Source organism: Sus scrofa, chromosome 6 (genome assembly GCF_000003025.6).
Source record: "Sus scrofa isolate TJ Tabasco breed Duroc chromosome 6, Sscrofa11.1, whole genome shotgun sequence".
Lineage (NCBI taxonomy): Eukaryota > Metazoa > Chordata > Mammalia > Artiodactyla > Suidae > Sus > Sus scrofa.
Window position 1 is genome coordinate 54,986,558 of NC_010448.4, and position 15,312 is coordinate 55,001,869.

The 15,312-nt window shown below is 53.8% G+C and overlaps 1 protein-coding gene across 9 annotated transcripts in view; it reads right to left on the reverse strand.

Annotated features, from left to right (window-relative positions):
• VRK3 (vaccinia related kinase 3) overlaps window positions 1-15,312 on the reverse strand; it is a 67,874-nt gene that overhangs the window by 12,824 nt on the left and 39,738 nt on the right. For all 9 annotated transcript variants that reach the window (XM_013998684.2, XM_021094775.1, XM_021094776.1 and 6 more), the window contains 7 exons: window positions 14,178-14,327; window positions 12,200-12,436; window positions 6,029-6,093; window positions 4,487-4,553; window positions 3,266-3,350; window positions 2,886-2,991; window positions 1,752-1,844 (listed from right to left, as the gene is read on the reverse strand). In XM_013998684.2, the coding sequence (XP_013854138.2) occupies window positions 1,752-1,844; window positions 2,886-2,991; window positions 3,266-3,350; window positions 4,487-4,553; window positions 6,029-6,093; window positions 12,200-12,436; window positions 14,178-14,327 (803 nt within the window). The remainder of the gene's footprint in view (window positions 1-1,751; window positions 1,845-2,885; window positions 2,992-3,265; window positions 3,351-4,486; window positions 4,554-6,028; window positions 6,094-12,199; window positions 12,437-14,177; window positions 14,328-15,312) is intronic.

Below are 15,312 nucleotides of genomic sequence, written 5' to 3' on the forward strand. Positions count from 1 at the left end.
TCAAGGCATTAATTCTGGGTCAGAGAGACCGGGTTCCAATGCCAGTTTGGCCCTTCAGTGGCGGTATAACCTTGGGCAAATTATGAAACTTGTCCGGGCTTTGTTTTCTCCATTTGTAAAACGAAGATAAGGACAGTCCCCACATTTTAGGATTGTTAGAAGGCTTAACTGAGTTTAAAACAAAAAGTAAAGTGCTCATCCGCCAGATACACAAGGTTAGCTCACACAGACTTTTTGTTGGCTTTTTGGGCCGCATCCATGGCATGTAGAAGTTTCCAGGCCAGGGCATGTTGGCTTTTTATTTTATTTTACTTACTTATTTAGGTCTTTTTGCCTTTTCCAGGGCCACTTCCGTGGCATATGGAGGTTCCCAGGCTAGGGGTCTAATCAGAGCTGTAGCCACCGGCCTACACCAAAGCCACAGCAATGCAGGATCCATGTCTGCAACCTACACCACAGCTCATGGCAACACTGGATCCTTAACCCACTGAGCAAGGGCAGGGATCGAACCCGCAACCTCATGGTTCCTAGTCGGATTTGTTAACCACTGTACCACGACAGGAACTCCTATTTTATTTTATTTATTTATTGTTTGCTTTTTAGGGCCACCCTTGCAGCATATGGAGGTTCCCAGGCTAGGGGTCCAATCATCGGAGCTACAGCCGCTGGCCTATGCCACAGCCACAGCAACGCAGGATCTGAGCCACATCTGTGACTTACCCCACAGCTCATGGCAATGCTGGATCCTTAACCCACTGAGCAAGGGCAGGGATTTGAACCTACCCCCTAATGGTTCCTAGTTGGATTCGCTTCCGCTGCGTCACGATGGTGCCTTTTTCTTAAGGCACCTTAAATTGGGTTTCTGTCATTGCAACTGAAAGAGTAACTAGGTTTACTACAAAACAGTGTTCAATCAGCACTCTCCTGGGAGCATATATTTAATGTATAATACATACTTTATACACATACCTGTGAATACATGCAATGGACACATCCCTAAAAGAGGAACTAGTACATCAAAAACTACACACAGTTAACATTTTGGCTCATACCTTCAAATTACCTTCCAAAGAGGTTGCCAAAAGTATATACAGAGCTCCTATTTCCTTATATCCTTATCAGCAATAGAGATTATTTTTCTAATTTTGTTTACCCAAGGGGTAAAAATGGTGCATTTTGTTGTGAGCCACACAGGAAGTCCTGAATAGCACATTTAAAATTTTTCTATGATCATTAGGGAGGTTGAGCATCTTTTCATACAATTTTTTTTTTTTTTTGCTTTTTAGGGCCGCACCTGCAGCATATGGAGGTTCCCAGGCTAGGGGTCTGATCGGAGCTGTAGCCGCCAGCCTATATCACAGCCACAGCAACTTGGGATCAGAGGCGCATCTGCAACCTACACCACACACAGCTCACGGCAACGCCAGATCCTTAACCTACTGAGCGAGGCCAAGGATTGACCCTGCATCCTCATGGATCCTAGTTGGGTTCGTTACAGCTGAGCCACAGCGGGAACTCCTTCATGTATTTAGCTAACCGGAGGATTTCCCTTTCTAAGCATTGCTTTTTCTATCCTTTGCCCATTTTTCGACTACGTTGCTTATTTCTTCTTATTTCCTCAAAGGAGCTCTTTATGCATGATGGACAGTGATTCTTTGTGGGCAATAAGCACTGTAAAATAAACGGTGGCTTTGAGACAGGGGCGCTCCGAGCTCCCAGAGCCCCTGGGTGGGGGAGGGCCTGGCTGTTACCTGGCGCAGGTCCTCTGGGTTCACAAAGATATTCTCAGCTGTCACATTTCCATGTGTATACTCATTTTCGTGGAGGAACTCCAGGGCATCCAGCTGGGGGAGGCAAGAAAGCATCTCCATGAGCAGCATGTCCAACACAAAGAGGCTCTGATGTAGAGCCCGGCGAAGGAAGCCCAGTGTTGGCCCTGGGATCATGTGGTGCTGCTTGTGATGGAGGCGGGTGAGGGTTCAACCCTAATTCTGAGTGAAGCATTTGGAAGCTCACTGGAAGCACCCCTAAGCATGTCTCCTAATTCGACTTAACTTCAGCATTAAAGCTGGCATTTGGTTTTTCTTTTTTTTTTTTTTTTTTGCTATTTTAGGGCCACACATGTGGCACATGCCCAGGCTAGGGGTCGAATCAGAGCTATAGCTGCTGGTCTACACCACAGCCACAGCAACACGGGATCTGAGCTGCGACTGTGACCTACATCACAGCTCACGGCAGTGCCAGATCTTTAACCCACTGAGAGAGGCCAGGGATCAAACCCGCATCTGTAGGGATTCTAGTCGGGCTCATTACCACTGAGCCACAACGGGAACTCTGCAACTGTGATTTAATATCATCCTTTTCCCCTAGACAGAGAAACCATGTCTGTGCTGCCCCTCACTGTACTCCCAGGGACAGTGAGACACGCAGCAGGGACCTGGAAAATGTTTAATGAAAGGCTGAAGGAAGGAGGGGAGGAATGTCTCGTGCTCGCTCCCATACAGGCCTTTGCTCAAGCTGCATTCTGGGCCTGGAACGTGCTCCTCATGCACCTCCACTCTCATTCTACCCAATACCTTGCTCCTTCCCACTCAGCATAGAAATGACCCCCCCTCCCCCAGGATGCTACTGAACCCCTCAGGTTAGGCCGGGCCCCTTCCCCCAGCTGCCACAGTGTCCTGAACATGCTCCCTCTTGGCAATCTCATCACTCTGGCTCCAATGGCCCCAAGATGAGCTGCGTCAGTCAGTGTGCCTGGGCCCAGGACCCCGCGGAGGAAGGTGCAGGCGGAATGTGTCCATCAAGAAACAGACTGGGAATCGAGGACCTGGAGCCCCCCACCCCCACCCCCCCGGGATGGGAGCGCGCACGGCTCAGGTACCTACCAGGCGGCAGGCCATCTGGAACACAGCCCTCACGGGCATGACGGGCTTCGGGCAGTCATCCAGAATCGACTGCAGGCTCCTCCCCAGGATGGGGAACACCAGGAACCTGGAAGACAGGAGCGTCCCAGGAGGTGGGAGAGGTGACCGGGGAGGGCACGGAACACAGGCCACCAAGGAGGGACGGCGGCTGGGGGCTACGCGGTCACGGGGCCCGATGAGATGAAGGGTTCTGACGGGCGGAGGATCAGCCTGGCTCAAAGCTGGGGAAGGAAGGATGCCACTCACTGGCCACTGGCTCCAGGGGCCCTGCCACGCCTGGTCCCATGACAGGGAAAGAAAGGAAGGGGCCGGCGAGGTGGGCAGCGAGTGAGGCGACTCACCTGTACCTGTTCTGGTGAACACCAAAACCGACGCAGGAGGGGATGGCCAGCTGGGGGGTCGAGCGTAGCTTCTTCCACTTGTTCACTGTGGGAGGTGGAGGCCTGAGAGGTTAGAGCCCACCTGGCCCCACATCCACAATGGACAGCAGCCCGTTCTCAGACCACAAGCAGAGGGTACCCAAGCCCAGGCCAGACCCTGAGTCTTGTGATCAGAAACATCACCTCTGTGGGCGAAGGTGATGACTGGGGTGTGAACAAGGAAGAAAAACTGGAGTAAACGCAAGGGGTAAGCAAGGGGTAAGAAAGACTCGGGACTTCTGAATTCCCGCACATAGCTAACGAGCTCAGGAAGTGTCTGCACTGGTCGCGGTGTCACCAGCCGTCATCCACCCACCCTCCGGGGTCTCAGCTAGATGGTACCCGCCCAGCAGTGTGCTGATAAAAGCGGAATAACTGGCTGTCTGTGGAAAAATAGCCCTGATCTGTAGTGTTTGCCAGTTTCTGTGGTGTAAATCCTTCCCATGGCCAACTTCAAGCTGCCAGCATGGTGTCGTGTTGGGAAGAGATGCGAGAGCATGCTGGCAGATGGTATTTTCACCACACAAATACAATGAAAATAATCTCAAGAGCACAGAAAATGCAGACAGATAATTAGAAGTGACGAGCTTTGAGTATTTATTACTCTTTCCTTAATATAATTTATTTGATTGCTAAGTTGATGTAATCCCCCCCGCATTTCTTTAGGGCCACGCCTATGGCATATGGAAGTTCCCAGGCTAGGGTGAAATCCAAGCTGCAGCTGCCGGCCACAGCCACAGCCACGGTTGGATCCGACCTACACCGCAGCATTTGGCAACACCAGATCCTTAACCCACTGAGTGGGTCCAGGGATCGAACCTGCATCCTCACAGGTACTATGCTGGGTTCTTAACCCCCTGAGCCACAACGGGAACTGCAATTCATACTTAATAATGGCTATGTTTACCAACTGGCTTGTGGTTATTTCTGAAAACTTAATATAACACTCAGCTCTCAAGAGCTGGTACATGCCAGCCTCAGCCCAACATCACTGTCTGTTCTCTGCGGCCTGAGGGGTGAGGGGAGCAAATCTGAGTCTTTAACTGAATCCCCACTCTTTCTTCCTCTTCAGGGAGAGACCAGTTGTTTCGACTAAGCGGGTGGCCCCAACTCTCCCTCACTCGTGGCTTCCCTGAAGGGTACCTTGCAAAGGCTTGGCAGCCCGCTGGAAGAAGTGCTGCTCGTTGAACAAGCGCCCATCCTTGGCATCCTAAATGGGGGAGAGGGGAGGAAAAGGCTGTCACACGGGAACCTCTTAGGCAAGGCCTCCTAGTCATCACTGGCCATGGATCACCCCAGGGTGATGCCAGCGACAACCCAGGTTCCTCAGCAAGTCCCACATCAGAGCCAAACTCCCTAGTGTTCTGCACATGAACACATATCAATCAGAGCCTTTTGAGTTACTCCCAGGTCCCTTCTCTTCCTCTTAGGGTAGGATCCACAAGTTTTCCCTAGATATGTGGCCTTCGGCTAAAAACTACATTTCCCAGTCTCCTGTGCAGTGAGGAATGACCACATGACCAAGTTCTGGCCAATGGAGATGTGAACAGAAGAGATATGGGCAATCTCCAGCTTATGCTCTTGAAGGGCTGGGGCAGCTCTCCCCTCCCTCTTCTGTTCCAGCTGGATGGAATGCAGATGAGATGGTAGGAGCTGGAGCAGCCATCTCAGCCCATGAAATGGAGGTTATAGGTTGAAGACCTGGGAGCATCAAGAAGAAAGAAAGTGAGCCCCATTTATGGAACCACCACATCCACCCTGGATCACTGCCCCAGGTTTTTAAGTAAAAGAGCAATAAAATACTATTTTGCTTAAAACTTTTTTTTTTTCGGTCTATTAGGGCCGCACCTGTGTGGTATATGGAGATTCCCAGGCTAGGAGTTGAATTGGCCTACACCACAGTCACAGCATCCCCAGACCTGAGCTGCATCTGCGACCTACACCACAGGTCACAGCAATACCAGATCCTTAACCCACTGAGCGAAGCCAGGGAGTGAACCTGCATCCTCATGGATACTAGTCAGATTTGTTTCCGCTGAGCCACGATGGGAACTCCTAAACCACTGTTAATATTGGGCCATTCTTTCCTAGCAGACAGACAAAATATTTTAGTTAAACACAACTAGTACAACTGGATTCTTAAGGGCACAGAGTCAAAGACAGCTGGGTTCAAATCCCAGCTCTGCCATTCATTCACTCGTTCTTTCTAAGAGGCACCGATGATGCGCCTAGTATTGCTCTGGGCATTGGAGACAGAGCAGTGAACAAAGCAGCTTGCACGCCGGGTGCCCCTGGGCAAGTGACTCCTCATATCTTCATCTGTTAAATGCGGAGCACAGTAACCCCCCGCAGGTCAGAGTTTCTTAGCCCAGGGCTGGGCACGGACCAGGCGCTCAGCAAGCAGGTGCTGTGGCTCATCTGCGAGGCTGGCTCCAGAGCACTGGTTCTGATCCACCTCACAGCCTCCATCTAGGGCCGAGTGGGTGGGTGCTCAACTCAGCTGTCCTGGTGTTCGGACACCTGCCCAGATCACAGGGCTCAGGGGTGGACCTGACTGCAGCTCGACGGGCCCATGCAGAAGAACCCGAGGCCCAGGGGGAGACGTGTCCTGTCCAAGGTCTCACCACTCCTTGCAGGCCATAAGTCCCGGGTCCTCCCCTTAGCGCTGCCCCCGGGGCCACTCACTAGTTTAAGCGAAAATCTTTGTTTCTGGGGACTTGACACGCAGGCAACGGTGGAGTCGGGCTCGGCTGTGGGTGGACAAAATGAGCGAGGTTATAACCTGGGCAAGGGGAGCGTCCTTGTCCTCAGGGTAATGAACCGCACGTGTGGTTTAGCTGATTTCCGCAGGGTCAGGTACATGCTCGGCTTTCAAGACCCGCTCCTTTCTATTTTCCCACAGCTGCTTGTTTCCTCTTTCTCCTGCTCTTACTATCCAGCTATGCAGAGGGTAATTACTAACGTGGCAGGCCTGAGACTGCTCTCCTTGGAAAGGCCTGCTCGCCAGGCTGAACCTTGCCTCGTGCCTGCAGATCAGCTGGGAAAGGTCTAGCATCAAGAAAAGGGGCTCCCCTGTGCCCAAACTATCATGCTGAACACCTGCTTTCCTTCTGAGACTAGATTTTTTTTTTTGGCCGCACCCACAGCATGTGAAAGTTCCCTGGCCAGGGATGGAACTCCGGCCACAGCAGGCGGTGACGAAGCTGGATCCTTAGCCTGCTGGGCCACAAGGGAACTCCCAGGACTCCAGAATTTTGGTGGGTCCCAGGCAGAAAGTGCCCATGTGACCAGCCCCCAGTAAAAACCCTGGGTGCTGAGTCTCTTATGAACGTCCCTGGTAGACATTTCACATGTGCTGTCACACCTCCTTACGTGTGCTATGCGACTCCATGGGGAGAGGACTCTTGGAAGCTGGGGCTGGGCCCCCCACCCCTGGACCAACTGTGCTGAGTCCTTCTGCTGTTAATGAATCACGGCATGAGGAGGACTATATGCTGAGGCCTGGGGGTGTCCTGGGGCCCCTGACACAGCAGCTGTGCGTGTTCGTCTGCATATCTGGGTGGTGGCTGAACCACACTGGCTCCATCTTGGGAGCCCCGTCTCAGAGGCACTGCTCTTCCCTTTCTGAGCTTTAGCCTACTTGTGAGGAATGCGCCCAAGCCAGCTAAGTTCCCTCTCAGCTTTCCCCCCTGCCTCGATCTGGTGTGAAAACTGGAAGACGACCTTTTGCTGATGCCAAGTGGCTAACGGCGCAGGAGGAATAACGGTCACCGGCCTCCCCAGGGGGAGGAAAACGCCCTGGTTCCTGCTGGCGCAGCCATGCTTCTCTCCCAGGGGCGTTTCGCTCTAGCTCTGGCCCATTTTCACTCCGCTGCACCTGCTCTGGCAGCTCAGACCGCGGCTGCAAGTGCTTCCAATCGCTGCCCACCCGTCCTGCCCAAATCCAAGTTACCCACAATAAACGCTGCCATTGGCGGAGCTGCCTGCTTGGTTTTCTGGCCTCAAAGTTCCTTCTTGGTTCCTTTGATATTACTCAGCACCCACGTCTCTGAACAACGAACGTGCATGCCCCATGCGAGGGCTGCAGATCCCCCCCCTCCAGGAGGACCTGTTGCTGCAGCCCCACCCCGCCTGCGGAGGGGCCCCCGCAGCAGCCCTCAGCCCCGCAGGGAGCCGCTCAGCTTTACGTCCCAGAGTGGCCCACATCCAAAGGCTGATGGAAGGGTTTACAGAGGCCGGGCAGGGAGGCCTAACCTAAGCAATACGCGTGGACCACTTCTGCCCCCTGAGCCGCATGGAGCCAGCTGGGGCTCTTCCTGGGCAGCACCCCCACTCTCTTTCTTTCTCTGCCGCAGCCACTTCCTTTCCTTCCGGCCTGTTATTGCTGTGGCTGGTGTTAGCTCCAGGTGACATGGGAGGCTTTGTGCCAGGGAGATCCGGGTTCAAGCCCAGGCCATTCGTCAAGTCTGTGTGACATGGTAGGAGGTGCTAACCCTCTCTGGGCCTCCTCTGCTCCATGTCAGTCGAGTGGGAGCAGAAGCTCCCCCGAGCGCATGCAGGGATTCAAGGGGCCTGGGAGGAATAACAATGGTACCCACCGAGCACAGATTATAACCAGCTTCATCTTCCACAGGAGCACCGCACCGGGCGCTCGGGAGCCCCCAAAGTGTGGCAGCTTGTCAAACACCATGACTAGCTGAAGGCCCACGGCTGGTAGGTGGCAGAGAGGCCCTGGCCAGGTCCATCCCATTCCAGAGCTCGGGAGCTCAAGCACCGTTATCCGTCCCAGCAGGTGCTCTGCAGCCTCCCCCTCCTCTCCTTTCCCACCCTCCTCCCTTATCCTCCAGGTTATGCTGTCCAAGACACGAGGTAAGGGGCAGGGGGGTGACAAAGTTACCTAGAGCCATCTTTTTTTTTTTTTTTTTTTTTTGTCTTTTTGCCATTTCTTGGGCCGCTCCCTCGGCATGTGGAGGTTCCTAGGCTATGGGTCTAATGGGAGCTGTAGCCGGCAGCCTACACCACAGCCACAGCAACTCGGGATCCGAGCCTCATCTGTGACCTACACCACAGCTCACGGCAACGCCGGATCCTTAACCCACTGAGCAAGGCCAGGGATCGAACCCGCAACCTCATGGATTCGTTAACCATTGGGCCACGATGGGAACTCCCCTAGAGCCACCCTTGCCTTCGAAAACTCCAGCTGGGGCAGGGCGGAACCAAGGCTGACAGATTGAAGCCTGGGAGTGACCTGAGCCCAGCCTGGAGGAGGGAAACTTGAGGCCAGGGTCTCAGGAGAAAGAGGGCTCCTTCCCATCTGTGGGGAGGGGGCCGGGGGGGTGGTGACCCTTGAGGGGTGCCCAGGAAATGGCCGTGGCCCGCTTCAGGCCCAAAAGGACCTGTCTCAGAGTCACCTGGAGGTCTGAGGACAAGCAGCCCCTCAACGGGTCACTCAGTGGTCACATCATCGGAGGGTAACGCCTGCACGTTTGACACTCAGCTGGCAGTTTAAACATGCTTTTCCTGCCCTGCTCGGCAGAGTATGAAGGGCTTTTTCTCCTAGATCCCAGGCCAGGCATTGAACCTGTGCCAGAGCAGCGGCCTGAGCTGCCTCAGTGACAACACCAGATGCTTTTTTTTTTTTTTGGTCTTTTCTCGGGCAGCACCCACAGCACATGGAGATTCCCAGGGGTCTAATCGGATCTGCTGCCACCAGCCTAAGCCACAGCCACAGCCACACCAGATCTGATCCGTGTCCACGAGCCACACCACAGCTCGTAGCAACACGGGATCCTCAACACAGTGAGTGAGACCAGGGATCAAACCTGCAACCTCGTGGTTCCCAGTCGGATTTGTTTCCACTGTGCCACGACGGGAACTGCCCTTTGGTTTTTAGGGCAACACTTGGAACATATGGAGGTTCCCAGGCTAGGGGTCAAATCGAGCTGTAGCTAATGGCCTATAGCACAGCCACAACAATGTCAGATCCGAGCCGCATCTGCGACCTACACCACAGCTCATGGCAACACCGTATCCTTAACCCACTGAACAACGCCATGGATCGAACCCAAGTCCTGGGGGATACTAATGGGGTTTGCTCCCACTGAGCCACAAAGGGAACGCTGACAACACCAGATCCTTCACCGGCTGCGCCATGAGAGAGCTCCTCTCCATGCCTCTAACTGGCCCTCCTGCCACCAGCCAGCCAGGGAGCCGGCTGGGCAGTTCCCATTACAGAGAGGGGCCAACGCGGGCCCACGAAGGCAGTGGGCTTGGCCACTCCCAGAGTCCCTTGCAGAGCTGGGCTGCAATCCTAGGGCTCCAGACCCTGCCACCTGGGAGATCCCTGCTTGTACGTAGGAAGTCCCTACACGCGCCACATGCAGACAAGGGAGTAGTGGGCAGGCGGGTGGCAGCCTCCGATCAGCAAGTCAGGTGACACCGAACAGCGAGAATGCGGCTCGGGGGTCCATCATAACCAGAGTAACAACAGAAGCATCTACACAGCGCCTGCTGGCTTCCTGTGTGCTGTATCATTCACTCTCCCACCATAGCCCTGCGAGGTCGCTATCATTACACTTGCCTTTGCAGGAAACTGCGGCTCAAGGGCATGACCTCTCTTGCCGGCAGAGGCAGGGGACCAGCCCACTCGGTCTAGCTGTGGGTTCCCACCTCCCAAAGCCTGGCTAGGGACTCCAGGCACCCCATGCTCGGTTTACCACCAGCAACGCCTGGATCCTGCCACTTCCTGCGCGGGTTTCCGGCCTCCGGCGTCTCTAGCCCAACCTCTTATTGCGGGCACAGCTGAACGGCACTTAATAAAAGACCACTGATTCCACCTGACAGTTACCAGCCAACAGGGTCAGTCCATCCCTGGGGGGCGTTTTATGGGCGGGCCGAAACCAGTGGCTCAACCCTGGACATCTGGCAATGTCTGGAAACAGTTTTTTTCCTTCCCTTTTTAGGGCTGCATCTGCGACCGATATCATGGCTCACGGCAATGCCGAATCCTTAAAACCCACTGAGCAAGGCCAGGGATCGAACCCGTTTCCTCATGGATACTAGTCGGGTTCTCAACCTACTGAGCCATGACAGGAACTCCTGGAGACACTTCTGATCGGAAGAGGAGAAGGGTGCTCCTGGCATCTAGTGGGTAAATGTCGGGGATGCGGCTAAACAACCCTATGGTGCCCAGGCGGCCGCCGCGATGAAGGCCAGTGGTGCCGAGGCTGAGAAACCCGGGCCTGGTGTGTAAGAGGGTAAATGGCATGCTTAAAAACGAGCTCTAGGAAGTGCCTCTGCGGTGCAGCAGGTTAAGGATCTGGCATTGCCACAGCTGTGGCACAGGTCACAACTGTGGTGCAGGTTCAGTCTCTGGCATGGGAACTTCTTCATGTTGTGTGTGTGGTAAAAACAAAAAAAGAAGAGCTCTAGGGTCCCTTGGGAGGCCCCTCAAAAAGAGAGGTGACCATTCTCCCAGAGGAGCTGAAACGGAGGACCAGGGGGAGGCCCAGGGCTGCCGATGGGAGAGGCACGCCGGGTGATGCTAAGGCTGCAGGTGGAGAGAACCAGTGGCAGGTCTCCCTGAAGGTTCGACTAAATAAAGGGTCCTGAGATGTGGGGACTGTCCTGGATGAGTCAGGGGGCCCTGGTGTAATCGCAAGGGCTTATAAAGAGAGGCAGGGGGACATCTGGCCACAGAAGAGGAGAGGTGATGTGATGACGAAAGCAGCCCGGGGTCATGTGGGTTGAGGATGGAGACGGGGGCCCTGAGCCAAGGAAAGCAGGCGGCCTCCAGGAGCTGAACAGCAAAGAGAAAGATTCTCCTGTGGAGCCGCCGGAAGGACCAGCTCTGCTGGCACCTTAGCGTCAGCCCCATGAGACTAACGTCCGACTTGTGACCTCCACAACTCACAGAGAACGAACGTGTACTGTCTTTCTTTCTTAGGGCCGCACCCACGGCACATGGAAGTTCCCAGGCCTGGAACTGAATCGAAGCTGCAGCTACGACACACACCAGAGCTGTGGCAATGCCAGATGCTTAACCCTCTGTGCCGGGCCGGGGACGGAACCTGCATCCTCAAGCTCCCCTTCTCTCCTTGTTCCTTCTCCCCTTCCTTCTCCTTCCCCGCCTCCCTCCCTCGCTTGTGGAAACAGATTCATGGACACAGAGAACAGACTTGTGGGTGCCAAGGCGGGGAGGGGGTTGGGGGAGAGGTGGAGTGGGGGCAGGTAGCAGATGTGAGCCGTCAGAGAGAGAGAATGGATAAACAGCAAGGTCCCCCCGCAGAGACAGGGCACTAGATTCAATATCCTACGGCAAACCACAACGGACAAGAATTTTCTTTTGTTTTTTGTTTTGTCTTTTTGCCTTTTCTAGGGCCGCTCCCTTGGCATATGGAGGTTCCCAGGCTAGGGGTCGAATCGGAGCTGTAGGCACCGGCCTACACCAGAGCCACAGCAACGCGGGATCCGAGCCACGTCTGCGACCTACACCACAGCTCACAGCAACGCGGGATCCTTAACCCACTGAGCATGGCCAGGGATCGAACCCGCAACCTCATGGTTCCTGGTTGAATTCGTTAACCACTGAGCCACGATGGGAATTCTATTTTTTTTTTTTTTCTGTCTTGAACAAGAATATTAAAAGAAGATATGCACGTGCATAACTGAAACACCTTGCTGCATAGCAGAAATTAACCCAACCTTGCAAATCAATGCTACTTCATTCAAAAATTAAAATAAGCGAAAAAACACATGAAAAAACCAAAATCAGAAAGGGGGGGGGTCCCTCCCGCTGCCCTGGTTCTAAGACAGCCTGGCCCAGCCCAGCGCCACCCTGCTATGGACAGAGCGTACCTTCATAGAGGATGCCCTGGCTGCTCCTGGTCTGCAGGCACCGCAGCTGCCAGTTCTGCCCATTCTTGTCTGTCAGCACCGTCCCCACGGGCAACGCCTTGAGCGAGGTGGTCACCTGGCTCCGCTTCAGGGAATGAGGGCTCTGCCTGGTCGCCTGAGGGCTCTGCCTGGTCGCCTGGGGGCCCTCCCTGGTCGTCTGAGGGCTGCCATGGGGGGTTGGGGGTTTGCTCCAGGAACCTGCAGCAGGGTGGTCAGAATAAAGAAAAGGCGGCATCCAGGAGATGGAACTTGGACGGGTACCCGGGGACCGCTCATCATGCTGTTCAACCACTCATCTGTTCATTCAGCAAATGCTCCCCGGGACCGTTCATGGAGGCAGGTCCTGTTGTCACAGCTGGGGACCCAGACACAAGTCGGACCTGGACCCTTCCCTTTCATTTGGTGGGGAAATCTGATGTGGACACAGCCGGTCAGAACGGAGTCTGAGACAGGGAGGCACGGAGGGATATGAGAAATAGACTGACTGTGCCTGCAGAAGACAGGGGAGGCTTTGTGAAGGAGGGGACATTTGAGCTGGGTCTTGGTGGATGTGTAGAAGTTTGCCAGGGAGGAAAAAGAAGACATTCCCGACATTCAATCCAAAACATCCTAAAAGAGGACCTGGCCTTGTGCTGAGTATGAAGAGGGACTGGACAAATGTTAGACTGAGGTCCTGTCCTCGAGGGGCTCCTTAACGAGCAAGAGAATTGGGATGAGGAAATAGGGAAAAAACACCACCGGCTCCATTGCTCGCACCCACTGTCTGCCACCCCAGGCACAGAACGGCAAGAGGTAGTGGGGCTCGGAGGATAACAAGGGACAAAGAGGGACCTCGAGGGCTGGGACTTCAGATCCAAGACCCCAATGGGAAAGAGACGGGCACATGATCCTCACACCTGCCCTGCTCACTGGCTGGCATGGGGCATACACAGCTAAGTCTATCTCGTCCTAGTCCACGAGGGACTCTCGGTCCAGGAGGTGAGACAGAAAGGGACAGGAGCCTAGAGGAGATAGGTGCTCAAACAAGGGCAGCACTGGCCCTGCAGGCACCCAAAGAGGACAAAGAGAGGCTTTGGAGGGAGAAGAGGTGGCCTTAACTTCAGCCATGGTGCTCAGGAAAGGCTTCCCTGAGACCTGACCCTGCGTGTTGGGAAGACAGGAGGTCAGTCTCTGGGCTGAGGGAACAGACAGCCAAGACCAGAAACTGCACACCCTGAAAAGTATTTCCAAAGTACTTCTGGGAGTCCCTTGTGGTGCAACGAGTTGAGCATCTGGCATTGTCACTGCAGCAGCCTGGATCGCTGCTGTGGCACGGATTCAATCCCTGGCCCAGGAACTTCTGCATGCTGTGGGTGTGGCCAAAAATAAAAAAGTGAATTTTTTTTCTTTTCTTTTTCAGGGCCGCACCTGCCGGATACACAAGTTCCCAGGCTAGGGGTCCAATCGGAGCTGCAGCAGCCAGCCTACACCACAGCCACAGCAATGCCAGATCAGAGCCGCATCTGCGACCTACACCACAGCTCACAGCAACGCTGGATCCTTGACCCGCTGAGCGAGGCCAGAGATCAAACCCGCAACCTCGTGGTGCCTGGTCAGATTCGTTTCTGCTGTCCCACGATGGGAACTCCCAAAAGTGAATTTTCTGTGTGCAGGGCTATGGTGAGAGCCAAAGGAGGAACTGGACCGTGCAGAGTCTCAGAGGTCAGGCTGGAGAGCCTGGACAGTGGGGTGACGGGGCTAGTAGGACAGTAGGGAGCTCTGGGCAGGGAGGGGTGCAGTCAGCTCTGGCCATGTAGAGATGGAGAGGTGGCAGAGGATGCTGGGAGGAGGGACCAGGCAGGGGTAGGTGATGCCTGAGCAGGGGAATGGTGTCTCCACACTGTCAGATGACCCTCCTTCCCCCAGTCTAGAGTCAGGCCAGACTGTGCATAACTCTCACCTCGGGGTTTCCCACAGGTACTCAAGGTATCTTCAGATCCAGAACTGTCACCATCCAAGGGGAGGGAGGATGTGGGAGAGGGACCACAGCTGGACCATTTCACTTTCTTGGAAGAGATTTCAGAACTGCTGCTCCTCTTTCTCCTTGAGCCTAGAGAAAGGAAGAGAAATGGAGTTATGGGAGTTCTCATTTGTGGATCGGAGGGTAACAAACCCGACTAGCATCCATGAGAATGTAGGTTCAATCCCTGGCCTCACTCAGTGGGTTGAGGATCTGGTGCTGCCGTGAGCTGTGGTGCAGGTCGCAGATGCAGTGCAGATCCTGTGTTGCTGTGGCTGTGGTATAGGCTGGAGGCTACAGCTCCAATTTGACCCCTAGCCTGGGAACCTCCATATGCCGTGGGTGTGGCCCTAGAAAGACCAACAAAAAAAAAAGACAAAATGGAGTTATGCAAAAAGAGAATGCAAAAACGTCCTTTCCAGGAAAGGTTCAACCCAAAGCCCTGAGGTCATATTCAACCACTCTCTACCCTTTGAGCCTCACAGCCAAGTTGCGCTTCTTCTATCACCTAAATATCTAGGCAAACTATTTGTTAGTCTTTCCTTCATGTGTCTTAGCCTTTCTTTTATATCCTCTAGCACTTTGTGTGCTCTCCTCCAGGTGATTTCTTCGTATCTATCTTCCAGTTCACTATTCTCCCTTTAGCTATGTCTATTCTGCAGTTTAAACCATCTGAGTTTCTGATTGTCATGACACGTTTTTTTTTAATCATCGTATATTTATTTGCTTGCTTTTAAAATCTGGCTCATCAATTCTAACTTTTTTCCTTCAATATATTTAAATTCATCTCTATGTACATATTCCCAAGTGTTAATTCCAAAATCTCCTGTCATTATAGGTCTGATCCTACAGTTTGTTGTTTCTCTTGACAGTGGCCTGTTTCTTGGTGTCTTTGTTAATTGGCTGGGAGCTCATGTGCTTGTTGGAATTCTTAGGTCTTTTTAGGGCCGTACCCATGGCACACATGGAAGTTCCTAGGCTAGGGGTCGAATCAGAGCTGCAGCTGCTGGCCTATGCCACAGCGATAGCAACACAGAATCTGAGCTGCACCTGTGACCTACACTGCAGCTCGCTG